The 18,768-nt window shown below is 49.3% G+C and overlaps 1 protein-coding gene across 1 annotated transcript; it reads right to left on the bottom strand.

The window, feature by feature from the left end:
* Window positions 1-307: 307 nt before the first annotated feature.
* Window positions 308-2,890, bottom strand: irf2bp2a (interferon regulatory factor 2 binding protein 2a). The gene is made up of 2 exons (XM_084021781.1): window positions 1,709-2,890; window positions 308-1,475 (listed from the first exon to the last, which is right to left on the bottom strand). Exons 1-2 carry the CDS (start codon window positions 2,547-2,549, stop codon window positions 754-756), a joined length of 1,563 nt encoding a protein of 520 aa, XP_083877907.1. The 5' UTR covers window positions 2,550-2,890; the 3' UTR covers window positions 308-753.
* Between the last annotated feature and the right edge of the window lie 15,878 nt (window positions 2,891-18,768).

Genomic DNA, 18,768 nt, shown 5'->3' with positions numbered 1-18,768 from the left:
ACATTACTGACTCAACAGATTCCAGCTGACTGAACATGACTTGGCACCTTTTTCTATATCCGTCGCCATCGGTTAACAGCGATGCACAAAAAAGTGGAGCAAAATTTAGGACAGAATGTGGGTTTTTTTGGGAGGGAGGGGTTGTTTTTGGACCGTGCAACCAAAAGAACCCACTAACAGTAGCCTTGGTGTATGTATGTGCAGCGTAAATCAAGTCCTCCCCTGAGCCGTCACAACAAGCCTGCGTGTCACCGCGTCGTCGACTTAAAAGGATCACTCAAAATGAAGCAAGCTCAGACAATAAGAGTTCATACAAGATCAGAAATTGTATTTGGCAATTTTTAAACAAGTGCATACAAGTACAGCTAAAAGCATTTTTCAGTTTTTTGCCAAGTGCTCGTAGAGTAGCATTAGTCACATTCTACGTTAAACAGGAACTGCCACCAGACCTAGAAGTACATCAAGAATTTTTTGTTAAACATCAACAAAGAGGAACGTAGTCCATTATAATGAGTACATACCTTTTTATCTTCAAAAATATAGAAACACAATGTATTCAAAAAATCAAAAATTATACAACCATGTTTTTACGAAGTATACTCTTCCCTTGGGTCCAATATGTACAAGTCTGTTAGTTTTGAATGGTATGTATGTGATATTTATATATTTATACTCATATTTTTTGCTTCCCCCCTCCCTCCCTCCCATCCCCCCCAATCCTTCTTCCTCCCCCAAAGAAGTGTTCAAACAAAATCAAGGGTCCCTCTCCTTTTTTACTTTGACGTCTCCCGCAAGGATGGTGGCGATTTCTCCTTGCATGAAAGCCCACGGTACGTTCGAGCCGACCAGGGGACACTTCTCTCCGCTGGGACAGTACACTTCGCCGGTGGCGCCCTGCTGCTTTATGCTCTCCCTCGAGCACGGGAAGCAGAACTTGTGCGAGGGCACCGACGGGCACTGGACAAAGTGCGTGTCCTCCAGGCGCTCGTGGCACAGCGTGCAGCACAGAGGTATGCTGCCGGGCACCGACGAGTCCGGAATGCTCTGCGGGTGCACCTGGTCCATGCCCGGCACGTGGGGTGTACCCGCGCCGCCGGACGCGTCCCTCTGCGCCAGCCGCCTCTGGTTCATGGAGGACGGCGACAGGGGGCTGCTGCTGTTCCTGCGCGTCGTGGAGTGGACCTGGTTGGCGTCCTTCGGGGAGCTGTTGCCGCCGGCGTTGTCCGCCGCCATGATGAGCGCCGCCATGGGCGACTGGCCGTTCTGCGCGGCCTCGGGCGGGGTGGTGCGGGAGTGCGGGGATATCGTGGAGGGTGGGGAGGCGAAGCTCGGCGGGGGCACCGGGGGCATCTTGAGTCCGTCGGTGGGCGGCGGTAACCACTGCTGGGCCTCGCCGTTGAGCTTGGCGGCCGTGCCCTCTCCCTCCGGTTCAGGTGAGGCTTTTCGCTTCATGCTCCGCGGGTGTTTTCCTCTGTCTGGAGGCGGGAAAGGGTTAAACAGAAACCGGTTGAGTCGCGCAGCTCAGACAAGCATCAACAATTAGACCGGAGAGGCATGCACACGTCCCCTGCTGCACCAACACCACCATCACACCACTACACCATGTGTGCATACCGACTGCTGCAGACTTTATTTGACATATAATGTGCTCGAATATGAAAAATAAAAAAAATGCATAAAATATATATTGCTGGATTTGAACACTTACCCGACTTGGACGCGGTGGCGCCGGTCTCGTAGCCCATCACCCTTTGTTGCATGGCCGCGTGGTCCTTCTTGAACCGGTTGTCGAACGTGTGCAGAGCCATCAGGTCCCGCACCGTTTTGCCCTTGCCCATCCAGTCCGGGTCGGCCCTGTTTTTGTGGCTCTCGGAGAGCTCCGGCGTGAGGCTGTCCGGTCTGTGCTTCTCCTTGCCGTCCCTGTCCCTGTCGTGCTCGCTGCTGGACACCGAGGCGGGTCTCTTGCCCATGTCTGCGGGACTACCGCCCGCCAGCGCCGAGGGGAGCCCCATCTGTCCCGGTCTGCCGTTGACTGCGTGCACCGGGGGCATGTTCCCGTTAACCAAAGGCACTAGATTCGGGGGGACCGTGCTATTCCTGCGCGGGTTGGGGCTCTGGCGGTTCAGCTCCGGCGGCTCGTCGGGCTTAGGAAATCCATTGGGGACGGGGATGCCGTTCGCCTGCCTGCCGGACTGGTACTCTGGACCCAGCCGGGGCGGGCGGTCTGAGGAGAGCGGGTAGCGGTCCAGCGGCTGCGGCGGCCGGGAGCCGGGGTCTCCCGCCGCCGCGTGGTTGATCGCCTGGATCTCTTTGCCGGAGAGCTGCGACTTGCCGGGCCCGGGAGACCGGCCCTCCTGAAACCCGTGAGCCCGCTTGAGCTGCCGCGCCGTCTCGATCACAAACTCGATGCGGTCCGCTCCCTCGTAGTTGACACATCCCCTGCAGACGGGCTCGGTAAAATCCCAGATCATGGCCCACGGCATGCGGGGCAAGTCGCACAAATAACACGACTGCCTCCTGGAAGAGGCAGCGACCGCCGCGGACGACATAGCGCTGGCCGTCGACCCCACCGACAAGAGAGGAAAAAAAACCCAAAATGCGTCTCCTTTTCCCCCCTCTCTCCCTACGAGCTCCCTTTAAAAAAAAACAACCAAGAAAAAAATAAGGCCAACAAAGAGCAAGTTCCGGTTGTCGAAGAAAAAAAAAGTCCCCCTCACACTAAGCCAACACGTCTTCTCCCGACTTTTAGAGCAACAAGGTTGAAGTTTTAGAGGGAGAAGTTCATGTCGGTGTGTACTTTACTACGGCGCTCCTCTCTCTATCTCCACTGACTCTCTACTACTGGCTCAATGTGGAGCAGTGACGTCACCGCGGAGCTCTAAACGCCTGCTTCCACTTCAGTTTCTATTGACTTGATTTCTTCGACAGACCCCCCCTTTCCTCCTCCTCCTCATCCCTCCTCCCCCTCCCAGTTTACTGCAGCCTCTGTCACTCACTCGCTTCTTTTTTTTTAATATATATTTTACTTTTTTATGTTTAATTTAATTGAACCTCAGCCAGAAACTGCACCCAGTTCAGCCACCGACTGAAGGGAATAACCCCACACGCTCCTGTTGTTATTATGATTATGATCAAACCTGCAAAAAATATGACTCCGCCGATACCAGCAATGCCTGCAGCAAGTTATTTTTGATGAGAAAAAAAAACGTGGCTGTAGGTTACAAGCAGAGCGCCAGGGGATTAAAAAAAAAAAAGCTCCTCCAGTTGACTGCTGCTTTGTCCTAAATTCAGAGCTTTATCCGGTTCAGGCTGAAAACGCTCGCTGCAGCTTGTTTTTCTCAATGCACACAGCGCCTCGACGCCATGAGCTGCTGCCTGCCACTACTACTGCTGCTGCTGCTGCTGCTGTGCAATGAATGAGGTGGGTCGACCCTCAGAAAACAACCAGGCTACTGTAATCCCAATGGCAATTTATAGAAACATAGAGGCTCCAACAATTTTTAATTGCATTTAATTTATAGGGATTATTCTAGTTTTTTTTACTGCCTGTATTTTTGTGTCAGTATACCAGCATGATTTCAACACTGACTTTTTTTATTTTTTCAACCACCAGTTAGAGAATATTTTCCAGCCGTGTTAATATATAAAAGAGAAAGAAATAGGCACCTCCGTTAGCCATTAACCAGGAAGCTCTGTCATGAGGTGGGGATTTCCAGCCAGTGTGTTGTAAGCTTGAATGGATCAGGGAGGGAGGGGGGGTTGCAGCATGAACATAGCTCTGCCCACATGCACTGAACAGTCAGTCATCCAAATCTGCAACCACTAAATGAAATTACACTGGAGTGATTCAGTGGGGTTTTTTTCTTTCCTTTTTATCACGCTAATAATCTAAACGCCTCAGAATGAGAAGTATTACTGCGAGACGTGAAGCAAGATTACAGTGTTGTATTACAGATGGAAAAAGCTAGAAACATGTCATGTGCCAAAAAAAAAAAACAAACACAGAAAAAACCCAAGCCAAAAAAATCCCCTGAAGTAAAAGTGTAGGTTTGAAGTGGAGGAGTGTCCCAGTAGTTCAGATTCCTCCCTCTCGTCTGGGCTCATTCCAGCTCATTGCAGTTCAGCCTTGGGCTTTTTTTTTTTTTTTTTTTTTTGGGTGAGGCAATGCGTCTGTAACCTGCAGACACAAAGCAGGATATGTTTGTGCAAGTCCATGTGACGTTGGAAAGAGGAAGCAAGACGTTTAGTCACGTACCCTCATCCGCCTCACCCATCCACGGGGACATCGGGGCCGTTTGGCTCTTTGCCTGACGGCTTCTCTTCAAATAAAGGCGGCCATGTTGCCACCGAGCACACGCACACCGAGATTGTGTGTCCGTTTGATTTCAACGTGGTTGTTTCTGTGAAGTGCAACACGGTGATATATTCTCCCCGTAGAAACATCACGTGGTTTTAGTGCCCCCGAGTGTTTCTCTGTGGCTGTGAAAAACCGCCGTATTAGCACATCACCGCTCGGTTCTCGTTGGGTGAACAGCACGAGGAAGTGTTGTCAGGCTTCGTGACACAGTTAGGAAATGACTTGTTGTGAAGGGCAAAAACAAACAAATGAATCTCTTTGAGATTCGTGGAGGAGGGAGGGGGAGGGGGGGAAGACATTTTTCTCTTTTTTTTTTTGCCTTTTGATCCTTTTTTGATTTCCACTCCAGTCGACGTTTGTGTGCAAGCAAAATAGCTGCACGCTGTTATGCAAGACGGGGACGTCACGCTGGGATTCAATTAAATCCTAAATGACCCGATTTCTATAACGGGAAGATCCATTGATTTTAAAAACAAGAAGCTGCAGCCGGCTGCAAAAGCAGTGTTGTCGAGGCGGCGAGAGGTCTGAGGGGGAGCCAGACGTGCACAGATGGCTGCGGCTGGAAATATGAAGCGTGCGTACAGTCAAACACCACAGTGTGACCCGGCTGACAGCCATCTCATTTCAGTCCAGAGCACCAAGTCAGATGCTGTGCAAAGCTGTTTTCTCTTTCTTTCTTTCCGAGCCGTATGTAAATTGAGACGTGAAATACCTAAATAAAGAGTGAGAGGTAGGTGACGGCCAGGGGAATACCCAGCATGTGACTCGCATCTCGGTTCCTGATGTTATTATTATTATTATTATGTTTTATTTTTTGTTGTATCGCTTTTCTGGAGCTAAATTTTTAGATTGGCCATCTTTTATTCATGGGAGAGAATCATTACAAATTCTCTCTGAAGATTTTTGAGCTCAGCAGTGGATGTTTTCTCCGTCTGTGATTTTCCTTCCTCCACAAGAACAACATTCATGTTATATAACCTTTTTTTTCTTCTTCTTCTTCTAACCACTGAGGTGAGCGGCGAGCTAAAGTGTAACATGATGCACCGACACCATAAAGGGTTGGGTTGTAACGGGACAGTGTGAGGACATATGTTGCATGCAGACTAATAGCTGCACAGAGAAGCAGAGGGGAGAACATGTCAGACTAATGTGCACAGCGCTGCTGCTCATGTAGCAGAGAGAGGTAACCATGGAGATTATCACGGTACCCCAACTACCATATATATCCTGTTTACGCTGCTATTTTTAGCTGCAGATTTGCACAGCGGGGATTAGAGTGCAGATAAAATTTGGGGAGCTCTGAAAGATAATACCAAAGCATCCATCTGTCAAATTAGCGGCTTCCTGTATCTCGAATGCTAGTTTTGAAGACGGTCTGATGGTTGATTCATTTATTTTTTTCTCCGAATAGATTAATTCCGTATCCTGCTTTTGCACGATGCAGATAAATGATGTGCAGCACATGCATGCACACAAACAAACACATCAATTAGGCATTTTAAGGAGCCTGCTTTGATTTAGGTAGGCCTATAAAATGGTGGAATTCAAATAAAATGGAGGGTCGACGGCGAAAGGGGAAAAATGTGCTGGGCGGCTGGAATCTGGGGGCTGGAGGCTGCAGAGGTGATGTCATTGGGCCAGAGCAAGAGGCGAGTGAAAAACAAGTCTCTCTCTTTATTCTGATCCTCTTTGCAGTCCCGGTGGGGGTGGGGGCCTGGCGGTCGGCCAAGGCAAGGGCTGCTGGGAAATGGCAAAGGATGCCAAGCAGGCCCCACCGCCAACATTAGAAGCTCACATCTTTGTTCTCAGAAACCTGGTGTGCTGCCAAAGGCCTCATTTCGGCTCCATGGCATGATTACACTGGATGTAGGCCAACTACTGAGAGCTTGCTCGCTCTCCCTCCCTCCCTCCTTCGCTCTCCCTTTATGCTCCCTCCCTAGGCTCGCTCTCTCTCTCTCTCTCTCTTTTTCCACTGCCTTCAAAAGCTTTCTGCCAAACATGCAGCAGTTGCCATGGCTGCAGAGAATGGAACATAAAAAAGTGAGTAATGAGTCAGGCTTGGACCCAGATGTGCCACATGTGTATCCATTTAGAAAAAGAAAAACCAAGATGGTAACATATCCCCTTAATCTGCCGGGCTCGTCGGGGGAGGAGGGGAGGGAGGGGAGGGAGGGGGGGTACAGACGACTCTGTAAATATCAGGCAAAGTGGAGGAAATAATCCCCGCAAGAGAAAAAATGTAAATGAACCTTGGGTTTTTTTTTTACATCCAATTTTGAAACAGAAGGTAGTTTCAGTCGATGGCTGCAGACTCGTATTTCAGCCGAGAACAGAAAGACCTGAACTTTGCTTCTGTAGTGCTTAAGTCAGCTTGCATGCCTTGTGAGCTGACGACATCATTTCCCGTCCAGTGGAAACCCCCCGTGTATTTTCAGACACAAGCAGACGTTGGTGTAAACAAACTTTCCACCTGGCCTTCTCGTAGCGAAACCAGCACATGGTCGGAACTGGTCGAACCGGTATTTGAGGTTTACGTGGTCCGGTTCACATGCTGCTATTAGATTAAGTAACGTAACCTGCACATGTAAATGGCTTCTTAGGTAATGCCCTTAAAAGGCGGTTTCACCCCGTGACACAGAGGTATTTTGTTGAGCTTGCTGAACTGAGCCCTGCAGTCATTCCAGCTTTGTGACCGACTCAGACAAAATGTTCAAAATGTCTCTCACACACACACACACACACACACACACACACACACACACACACACACACACACACACACACACACACACACACACACACACACACACACACCTTTACTATTTGTGTGAGCTTGACACTCGTGGACACGTGTCGCCCTCACACTAAATGCTTGACCCCAACCCTTATAAACCTGATTATAACTCGGACCTTATAACTAAGCCTGAATTCACAAACAGGTCCCCACAAAGATAGATGTACAAGTATACACACAAACACACACACACACACACACACACATTAAAAAGGACATTACAGTAGCACTGCGATAGTTGATGTACAGCTTGTTTGTTGTGAAGATGTGTGGATTTTTTCGTGTGCGCTATTGCATAGAAATTCAACGAAAACGCGAAAATTTCCCTCATTCGCTAATTTGCGTGGGTTGAAATGTATTTCACGGAGACCGAACGAAACAAACAACACGGTCGCTACCATATTGATGTCTACATGACCTTATTTGGAGTGTTGATGGAGCTGCTATAGTGTTAGCATAGCCTAGCTCCGATTGATCCAAACTCATTCAGAAAACAACATTTTAAACATTATATGCTTATCGTCTTGGAGACGGACCGAATAAACCATGACTTCAGACTTTTTACAAATCGCCGTCATTATATAGTTATTAAGGCATCTTTTTTTATCTGTTCTTTACAATCAAATCACAATAACATTGCTTTCACACCACTGTAGTAAACCAGCCGATGTGTGTCTCGCTATTCACAGTGAATACAGCTCAATTAAATTCACAGAACTCAGACAAACATGTCCAAAGCATCGATAATGGTTATTTCAGCCGTGATTAATGAAACGTCTGGTAAGTCTCCTCCCTCCTCGTGAATCTAGTGTGAATGACGCAAATAAACACTAATTATCCTGTGAAAATTAGCTTCCCCGTTTGGTGTGAACGCACCTTTTTACGCCTCGACTGATCCGTGCAAACCCCCGAGGGACGTGACACATCCAACTTCATCATAAGGCTCTTCAGAGAACATACAGCAGTATGAATATGTACAGTAGGTGTCTGAGTGTGTTTTTATGTGTTACAGGCACTTTTATATTTGGACACTTCCTCCAGCGTCTTATCTCGACAAAGGTTGTATTTCTTTCTTCTTTTCTGGTTGAGCCAAAAAAAAAGGAGGAGTATTTAATGCGTGTTATGTAACCTCTTCCTCTGAGCCAAAATAAAACTTTCCCAAAGTAGTCTTATTTATTACCGGAGCTCCTGTCTATTTTTGAGCAGCCGCACTAGAAAATGGACTCTGACATCTCCGGCTCTGCAGCTATATAACATCACAGCACTCGGATGTCATATATTCAGGTGTGGGCAATGGTGGTTCATGTTGCTGCCGTCCTTTTCTGTCATTAGTTAGAACGCCCACGTCATCTGCATTTACTCCTTTGCATGTATTTATTCAGCCAAAGACTCGGATAAAACCTGCGTGAATAATACATACAAATATGTGTGAGCATGCATATTTATAAACTGCTTTATTTAGACGCTATTCCAGGGTTGCAACTGGAAGGAGATCAAAGCGGCTCCTGCTCTCGTAACGTTTGCCTTGAAAGCAGAAGGGCATGCGGAGTAATTTCTGTGATGTATAGGAGAAACAATAACATTACTGTAAGAGGAAGGAAGACGGGGAAAAACCTCAAGCCTCCTCTTTATGAAGGGAAATTGTTCATAGATAGCATGTGGCTGCTTCACATCGGGGGAAGTGGGGGAGGAAGATCATGCAACTGTGATGCATCGCTAACATGTGTTGCGGTTGCATTTGGAAGGCGATCTTCCTTCAGTTTTTCTCCCGCAATTAAAGCTCAGCACTCATTTTACTTGGAAACAGACCTTTTTTTTTCGGTAGTGGTCATAAATCAGCCGAGGGTTCCCGTCACGGATTCCAGGCATGCCTCCCCCGCCTTCCCTTTGATTGTCTGGTGGTTTACGGACGAATGTTTCATCATAGGCTGCCAGCGTCCGTGCCAGCGATGTCCTTCCTCCCCCCCTCTTTTCCATAAAAGTGCAAGTTGTCACGATGCCGTGGCATTCATTATCCGCCGGCGGTTTTTGCGGGCCAGCTGGGGAGCATTGGTTGTCACATTTCAGCCTCCCGCCGCGGTGAAAGATGGGAGGACTGGAGATGAGCAACCTCCTTAACCACAGAGTCTGGGCATTTGGGCACACGACGCCTCACCTCCCTTATCCACATCAAAGCCTCGTCTCGGGACACGGCTCGCTGCGAGGAGCTGGAATAGAAAGTAGAGCTAGAACGGCGAGTACAACCGTGTGAGTGTGTGAATTCACGGGGAGATTATCACAGTTTATTCCTACTTGGGTCTTATTTTTTAGGTTTGGCCTTTAATTGCCTCGGGCCAAGGAGTTGCTTGTTGTCAGAACTGTTTTTGTTGTGGATTTTTATAACACTGGGTTGAAGGGTTCAATTGTTTTCGTTAACAATGCGAGATGGGGCATCTGACATTGCAATAACAAAGTCTGATTCAGATATCTTAATAGCTGGCAACCTTCGCTTCTGAAAAGTGAAGCCAACGCTGAAGTGCCCTAAACTTGCATTCACTCTGCTGGCCACCAGGGGGGCGACTCATTTGGGTGCAAAACATCTGAGAAAATGGTCCTACTTCTCTCTTAATTTTTTATCATTATGGTTTCAATCACTCTTTTCAAGTCTTCAAAACACCATGATGCTCATTAAATTATGGTCCATTTAGAGACCAGAAAGCAGGTACGTACGCTTTAGGGGCGGGGCTACCTTACACAGTCCAAATATGGTCATTCCCCTCACTAGTTGCAAAAATCCAATATGGCATTGACCAAAATCCAGATGTTAATGGCAAAAATGCAGAAATCAAGACTTCAAAACCGCAGTCCACAAACGGGTGACATCACCATGACGACGTCCACAGTCTGTGGTTGATACAAACAACCGACTGCTCTTTTCTTTTCCTCACTATTTGACTTTGAACGTTGAACGTTAAGAGTAGTGGTGATGTCAGTAATCAGCTTTTACACATTATCACACAGGAACACTCGTTTGAAAGGTCAAAGGTCAGCCAAGAACGGGATGATCAGCCAAAACCACAAAAATATGGTCCAAGTGGATACAAACATGGAATTATTTCTTCAAGACCATTTGAATACATTTCCCTCCACGTGTCATCTTGATGAAAAATGAAAGTGACGTCAGCCTTTTATCTGGGAACTTGAGCTCACACGAGATCACACAAGATCACACGAGATCACGTGAGAACACGTTGCGAACTCGCATCCATGACAAAACTAGTTTTGCAACAAACGTTGCGTCACACGCGCAGCAATCGTTGCTAAACGTTCACATGGTGGATGGGTTCAGTCACATCACATCCACCGCCACAAGCTCCAGCTGAGGAAACTGTGGGAAGCAACACGGGATGATCAGCAGAGGGGGGAGGGGGGGGCGAAGGACGGAGCAGCCAAGGGAGCTGTGGGAAAGTTCAGCGCCCTTGAAGGAGCCCGATAAGCCGGGAGGTTGATATGAAACCCTGCGTGTTTGTATTGTGCAAATTTTTGTAACGGCTACAAGCTCTCCGCTGATAGAGAGCCCCGTCTTACGCCGCGTGTTTATTCCAGAAGAGCCTCCGGTTCAAAGGTCACGGCGGAGCGCTGAATGTTATCTGTGTGATGCTGAGTTTGTAATGGTAACGTAACACCCGGGTGCATATTGGTGTTGTCTTACACAGTCGACATACAGGTTTGGGCAGAGGCTGTTTGGTATATGACCCCCCCTCATATTGTCCGGCAGGCTCACAGATGTGTAACTTGACCTTGTTCCATGCAAATCACATGAAAGAAGGATAAAGTTCACCTCCAGTGCGTTGCCACACAATGGCAGGGAGGAGCCAGACGGCCTTGAAGCGGAAATGGTTTCACACTGACTGACAAGTCTGGCTACACCCAGGGTTGCCCTGAAGGACAAACCAACCCCCCCCACCTCCACCCCCCTCCAAACCCAACTCAACCCTTTTATTTCCACACATCCATATCTGCTCATCTAGAAACATATTTGCTCGTTCCTGCCTTCCTTCCTGAGGCGATGTGACGCGCTCGTCTCTCACACCATGAAAGAAAAAAAATTGCTCTCATCAAAAATGCCGTTGCCTAACAACGGGACGAGCAAAGTTCACCTCCCATGTAACTGCAGCTCTCTCTCTCTCTCTCTCTCTCTCTCTCTCACATGATCCTCCGCCAAGTTAACCATTTACAAGCGAGGAGGAGGAGGAGGAGGAGGAGGAAGTGGAGAGAGAGAGGAAGGCTCTGGGTAAACAAGGTGCTCGCCGTTTGAACTACTTAAACCCGGCCACTCGCTACACCTTTTCCACATCAATGCAGGAGGGGGGGGGGGGACGTGAAACTCAAATCTGGAGGCCCCCTGCGAGTCATCGAGGTGGGGGCTGCGAGTCATCCTGCACCCGAGACAAAAGCTCCTTCCCTCTCCTGCCACAATACAATGCGGGCGGGGGCGGTCGGAGCAGCGCTCCATTATGAAACCGCTCTGTCACAAGACGAGCGCCTCACAGGAATGCTGTTGTGACACATGCTCGCTGTTGACACAAGGGTTAAACATTGAACCGCTGAACACACACACACACACACACACACACACACACACACACACACACACACACACACACACACACACTTTAGCTGCCAAAAGGGCGGGAGCTTTTAACGGCTGCAGCACCGGTTGGTCTGCAAGTGTTTCGTGTTTATCTTTCCACTTTTTTTGGCCGCCAACAGTCATCAGGTTCATCAAAGGAGAAGTCCTCCCTCCCTCTCTCCCTCCCTCTCTGACTGCAGCACTGTGTAATGATTCACACAGCAGATTGCCTCGTATGTTTGGGAGAGCTTTTTGCAGGGGCCACCGAGTGCATGCATGTCATGTGGTGATCCGCTCGGCTCGGTGCTGGTAGCGGAGGGTTCAGCAGCAGTTCAGCACAGATTCATTATGTATGTTTTCTGCAGAGCAGACGATGGCCCCGTCTCTCGGAGAAGGTCCGAAAGGCTCGAATGTTTCCTGAACTTTGTTGTTGTTGTTGTTGAGGAACAGAATTCGAGGAGGTGTGTGTGCATTTTTTCATGTCTTTCTTTGCAGGTCTTCGCTTTTTCCCTCACTTGATAATTCTAGGAAAGCCGAGCCACCTGGAAATCTCATGACTTCCTGAATGTGATTCCAGGCCGAGCCATCAGACTGTCTGACTAGCAGCTTTCATTGAGGGGTGTAAACATTGAATGTCAGGCATGTTTGCCAGAGCCGGTGTTGAATCAGGCATTAGTACTCGTGTAATGCCTGCAGTGAACTCGAATGCCCTCGACAAAGCCCCGATTATACTTTCTCCCCCGTCCAGCGACTCACAGCACACTGTGAACCGTCTGGACTGGTGAACCTCTGCAGCCTCTATAGTCTATTCTTGTTGTTTTTAAAACGCAGCCTGCACTTCCCCCGTTCCCAGCGTATAATAACAGAGTTTGCTTAGGCTCGCCGTTTTTTTTGATAACGTGCATTTGTGATCGAAAAAAGGAGAATAGAAAAGCACACATGAGAACACAGAGCGAAGGTATGACACCACCAAGGGAGAATCCAGAAAAGAAAAAAAAAAAAGTCCCCTCTCATGTCACGGCGTGCTGTGTTGGCGGGCCGTGACCTCATCCAAAGTTTACACGCAGCCGCCCTCATGCTGCTTTGTTATCTACAAAAACTTGCAAAACAGCACATTCCAGTCCTCAGCGGCAACAAAAAAAAAATGTCAGCGCGGATCCCGCTGCGCTTTGAGAAACACGATAAGCAAATAAACGCAATACTTCGCCCAGCGAGCAGCACATTTTCAGAAAGTTTTAAAAATATAAATAAAAAAACAAGACCTGCACACACTTTTATGAGCAGAAGTGTATTGTGGGTCATGTGTGATTGGAGCTTCGCGTGTCTGCTTACTCAGCAGCCTGAGCTTAGCTCGCTTTCAGTCTTTTTTTAAACAGACCACAGGGTAGTAAATAGCTACGAGGAGGATCACAGGCCTCACAGCTGATTGGCCCCCGACGCTCGCCTGACATAAACAGGAAGCAGAACGGTGGAGCGAAACAAAGACGGAAGGAGCGGAGACGACAAAAGGGAGAAGAAAAAAAAAGAGCCTGAGGCGATTTAGCAAGGAGGAAATAGTCGGTCTTTCCGTTGGCGCCGCGTGACTAATGAAGGAATTCAGGCCGTGATTCAGCCGCCGTCAGCAGGCAGCGTGCTCCGATAATGGCGGTGAGCTGCAGTCGGTAACAATAGAGCGGGAAAGTGACGCCGCTTGTAAACATCAGCACATCATATTCAGTCTCACACACAACCATCTTAATAGTCGCTCTCTAGACTGGATGGAGCACATGAACGCCGGCTACACAACACGTGGAATTACGTAAGCCAATATGATTTAATTTCCCTGTCATTTGGTTAAGTTCCCCTTTCATCATAATTGTTGTTTTCTCACGTCTGCTTATTTTTAGATGAAGTCAAGAAGACGTACATATTTAGGAGACCCCCCCCCCCCCCCTATCAGCCGCAGGTCTAACAGCCGGGTTAATAAGCGGAAGCCGGCGATGACGGATTGTGTTTAAAATTCCTCTGCACTGTGACGGGGCAAAGGCACACAGTGGAAATAATGAGTGACATATCAGCCAGAGAGCTTTTTTAGAAAAACACCCCCCTCCCCCCTTCCTCCCTCCTCCTCCTCCTCCCCCGTCAACCTACTGTCCTCACGCCTGGCTTTGAAGGTCAGATGAGAAACTAGAGAGAGAAAACCAGCGCCTCGGACCGACTGGTTCAAACAGGCCCCCGGGAGGGAGGAAGGTGTGTGTGTGTGTGTGTGTGTGTGTGTGTGTGTGTGTGTGTGTGTGTGTGTGTGTGTGTGTGTGTGTGTGGGGCGTGGCCCACCGAGCATGCCCAGTGAGGAGGAATGCCATGTGATGGCAACACAGTGGGCTCTCCCATCTGCTGATGCAGTGTGCACTTCACCCCCCCCCCCCCCCACCCCGGGGCCCTTTTCCATCCAGTCTAGTGAGCAGCCAGATCAATTTACTGTGGAATGAACACAAAGTCGGCGGCCGACACACACACACACACACACACACATTCTTTATGTACACCAACGACTGCACTGCAGCACGCAGAGGAATCTACTCATGCAAAAAAACCCAGATGATATATTATTGAGGGAACTCCCTCTCCACTCCAGCTGAAGCTTACGATGTTTTCAAGCTCGCCGCACGCTCGAAAAACAGGAGTGTCGATATATCCTGGCTACACTTCCTCCATCCAAAAATCCTCCCCCCCCCCTCCCTCCTCTGCAGTTACAAACTGCTGACTCATCTGATCCATGCAGGCAGGCAGGAGTGTGTGTGTGTGTGTGTGTGTGTGTTTCATTTATCACGGCGGTGGACGGTGATGGCTGTTGATGGCGCCGGCTGACATTTTCATTGTTGAGCCGTGTGCCATTTCATCACCCCCCCCCCCCCTCCGTTTCTCACTAAAATGCCTGAACAGGAAGCATCATTTGGTGGGAATGCTATCATCTGTCAGACACACACACACACACACACACACACACACACGCAAAGTGAGACCACATGTGTGTGCCCCCCCCCCCCCCTGTATGAATAATTGAGGCTGGCTGCCTCGTGTTAGTCGAGCAGGTGCTGACTCGGCACCCAGGGTGGCGCTCTTAACTACTGTGACAAAATGGCGTAGCGTGAAAAGCCACATTTAAGGCATATTGATGCTAAGGCGTATTGTCAGGCTACTTAATCGCCCGTGTGCAACAAAGACACAAAGACACACACACACACACACACACACACACACACACACACACACACACACACACACACACACACACACACACACACACACACACACACACACACACACACACACACACACACACACACACACACACACACACACACACACACACACACGGGCTGAAGTAAAACCTCTAAATTGCGAGCCGGTGTGTTTCGAGTGAGAACTCCAGAAATGTTAATTTCCTCAGCCGGATGGAAAACTCAAAAATGTGACGCGGTTCGGCTCTTACGTTGTATGAATAATTGAAACATATTGTAGGGTGTGTGTGTGTGTGTGTGGGGGGGGGGTGATCTAATGTGTTCTTTTATTTGCAGAGTCACGCCTGTGCTTTCTGATATGCTAATGAGCCTCCTCTTTGAGTAATTGAGCTGTGCCTTAGAAAAATCAGCACACGGCCTTAATGGCGCATTGTCTGGAGGGTTTGATAAAAAGAAAAAAGGAAAAAAAAAAAGCAGCCGAGACGGAGGATGAGATGTTCTCTCGATGATCCGCGGACGACATCGATAATGAGGCACTTTGAAGGCGTTTTCAGGCGTGACGGACGTTCCAGCCAGGAAAAAGCAAAATGAGATTCGTACCTCGTGACCTCTCCGCCGGATGAGGGTTTTTTTGTGAGTGAAATGTCCTTTCGCAGCTATGTCCTTCATCCCCCCCTCCCTCCCTCCTAGACCCTCACCCCCAAACCATTACAGCCACACTCAAGACTTGGCGCTCCTCGCCTCCCCGCCCCTCTTCCCTTTTTTTTTTTTTGCTGGAGGGTTTCTAAATCAGGAGCATCTGACATACTTGCCACCTACTCGTGTGTCTCTCTCCCCAACCCCCCCCCTGACCTCGATCCACCCTCTTGCATTTGGAATATCACGCTAAATCTTCCTGCGATTCTTTTACAGCCCCTCCCGTGTTCAAACACAACCCAAGTGACCGCATGTACACGCAAGTAATGGCAGCCGGAGACGGACAGCTGCAGTTCAAAGTGCGGCGACAGCTGTCTTCCATTGTCCGACCGGGAGCTGACTGACATTTGAAGCCGGCGATGACTGCCTTTAAACGCTTCTATTCTTTCTCTCGCCTTCCCTCTTATTTGCCCTCCTCCCACCACAACCATCCGCCCCTCTTTGTCCTCCGCCGCCAGAAACACTTCTCATTCCTGTGATGTTTTTTGGGGATGAGGTCTGCCAAGACACCACGGCGTCTCGGGTTCTCACACTGTAACCGGGGAGGGGAGGGGGGCAGAATATGCTCCTTATTTGCCTCCCGCAGCACTCCATCCAACCTCTTCACTGTCAAAAAAAGGCGTTGGATTCTGCCCCCCGCCCCCCCATCTCTGTCCTGGCTCTCCATGTTTCTGTATGTATCTTACAAGCCCTCCATTTCCCAGAAAGGAGCTCAGGATTTATGAGTGCATGAGCCGCCGCGAGCGACATCTCCAGAGAAGGATGAGTGTTTCCTGCAAACAGGGAGGCGTTGCTGTGTGTGTGTGTGTTGGGGGGGAGGGGGGTTGGACGGCTTCCATGGAAACATTATCCAGTAACACTTGAAGAGCGTCATCAAGGGGAGGTGTGCAGTCTTTCTGAGAAGAAGCCCATGAGGCCTGCAGCGCCGTGATTGACAGCTACCTCTCTGGACTGGACGACAGCTGCAGCCTCGAACTCGCCCTGAACCGCCGCTGACTTCAGGTTCTCTAAATGTGTCCAAAACTAAGTTGACAGCTTTAGCATACCTTAATACCCCGCCCTCTCTCTCTCTCTGTTGTTTCTAGGAAACACTCTGCAGAAGTCGTTGCCCAACGATCACCCCCCCCTCCCCTCCCACCCCCACGGCGATCCGACCATGTGTTTGCAAAGTAGCCTCCTCGCCGCGGCGGACGTGAGGAGCACCAGTGACCTCATGGCGAGTTGTGTAAGAGCGGCTTGTAAACGGAGCCGTGTGAGACAAATGAAAGTGCTGATGCGTCGAAAAAGAGAGCCAGTGTTTCTGGAGGCATGCGGATACGAAAAAAAAAAAAACTCCCCCGGCAGAAGTCAGATGTCAGAGAGGACAGACGGGGTCTGGGCTCATCGGGGTTGTGTGGACAGTGTGTGGTAAAGGGCCAGTTATGGAGGGGGGGGGGGATCTATTCCAGTAGAGAGAAAGGTCACAGTGTAAGCTGATAAAGGCAGGAGGCAGAGCTCGGGGCTTCTTCCAGGCCAGCTAGTCAGCTGACGCCTGCAGCTGTGTTTGCAACATCAATATGAGCCTTGTTCACCCCCCCCATCCTCATCCTCTAAAACCCTCCCTCCCCTGCTCACTCGGCCTCCCCTCCTCCTCCTCCTCCTCCTCTTCCCTTCACGCCGTTTCCTTTTTTTGTTTTTTTTTCCAGCTCTGATTTATGAAAGTAGGGCATGTGCCCATAACTGCTGCATCAAGGCACATGGCTGAGCCTCCAGAGGCGCGGAGGCTCTGTTTACATCAGCCCAGACAACTGCACTGCGTTGCACAATCGCCACAGGCGAGCTCTGTTATATAAAAGACCCCGGATCTGTTGTTTTTGTTTTTCTGCTTCGTCTCTAACCTGAAAGTCCCCAAACGCAACACATCCGAACGTGCCGTCCTCGTCGATGTCACACAAACGCGACCTTTAGCCGAGGACCGAATGTCTCGGCGTCACATTTCACATTTCACAAGGCTGCAAAAAAAATTCATCCAGCATATTTGGATCGAGCGCCTTCCAGGAGCTTCAATATTTCTGTTGTTTTCAGCAAATTTCGGAGGGGCCTTTGTGTTCATTGTGGAGAAGCACGAGAATATCATGACAAAGAGAACGACAAATGCTGCGATTTCAGCCCTGCATGCATGTTTGTTTGGGGAGGGGGGGGGGGGACAATTAGTCCCGAATGAAGCACCGAGGTGCACTTCATGATCAGTTTCCATGGCAACAAATCAGACTGCTCAGCCAGAGGGAAGACAGAGAAATGTGTTCTCGTTGAGCTCGAGCGAGCAAAAAAAAAAAAAAGAAAAAAGAAAAGCATCCGAGCCAGAAAGCCGGAGACGACACCGATACGTTAAACTGCATAATCATGTAGAGAGCACGAGGGCGGAGTTCAGGGCGGATTGAAGGTTTGGGTGGAGGATCGTCCATGTCTGTGTGTGAGGGAGGCGGCAGGTCAGAGGAGGAGGTGGAGGATGGTAAAGAACATATCGTCCTCCTTTGTGTTTAAATGACACACAGGTGGGGCTTGGCGGGTGTAGCCTTACTTTTTAAAAGAATCCTAACAACCTGGTATTATTAACCACGTAACCTTAACGGTCTGCAGGCCGAGTTCGGAGTGACCTTCCCCTCGTCCCGATGCTGCACCAGTGCTGACTCAACAACGGGGCCCCTCTGACGCCGAGGGCCCCTGGCTGAACCACAAGGACACGCAATCGTTTACAGCTGAGGGCTTCGGAGCTGGACCGTTTCCGATATTTCTGCCTGCTTGTGAGTCATTACAGGCTGCGTGCCCTCCATGTGGTCATGTTAAAGAGGCACGGTCGGTCGGTCAGACAGACACACACACACACACACACACACACACACACACACACACACACACACACACACACACACACACACACACACACACACACACACACACACACACACACACACACACACACACACACACACACACACATCATTCCTGTGAGAGTGAAATCACCAGAGCTGCCGCCGTTTAGCGTGGAGCACATCACTTATGTGGCCGGCATGGCTCATTTTGTTTGTGTCTTTTCCAGAGACGAGCT

The sequence above is a fragment of the Eutrigla gurnardus genome (assembly GCF_963514095.1).
Source record: "Eutrigla gurnardus genome assembly, chromosome: 11".
NCBI classification, from domain to species: Eukaryota; Metazoa; Chordata; class Actinopteri; order Perciformes; family Triglidae; genus Eutrigla; species Eutrigla gurnardus.
The sequence above is the reverse complement of the archived record's forward strand: the minus strand, read 5'-3'. Positions and strand labels throughout refer to the sequence as shown.

Coding starts and splice junctions, on each gene's coding strand:
- irf2bp2a (XM_084021781.1), bottom strand. CDS start 2,549: ATGTCGTCCGCGGCGGTCGCTGCCTCTTCCAGGAGGCAGTCGTGTTAT. Junction 1,476..1,708: donor CGCCACCGCGTCCAAGTCGG/GTAAGTGTTCAA, acceptor TCCCGCCTCCAG/ACAGAGGAAAACACCCGCGG.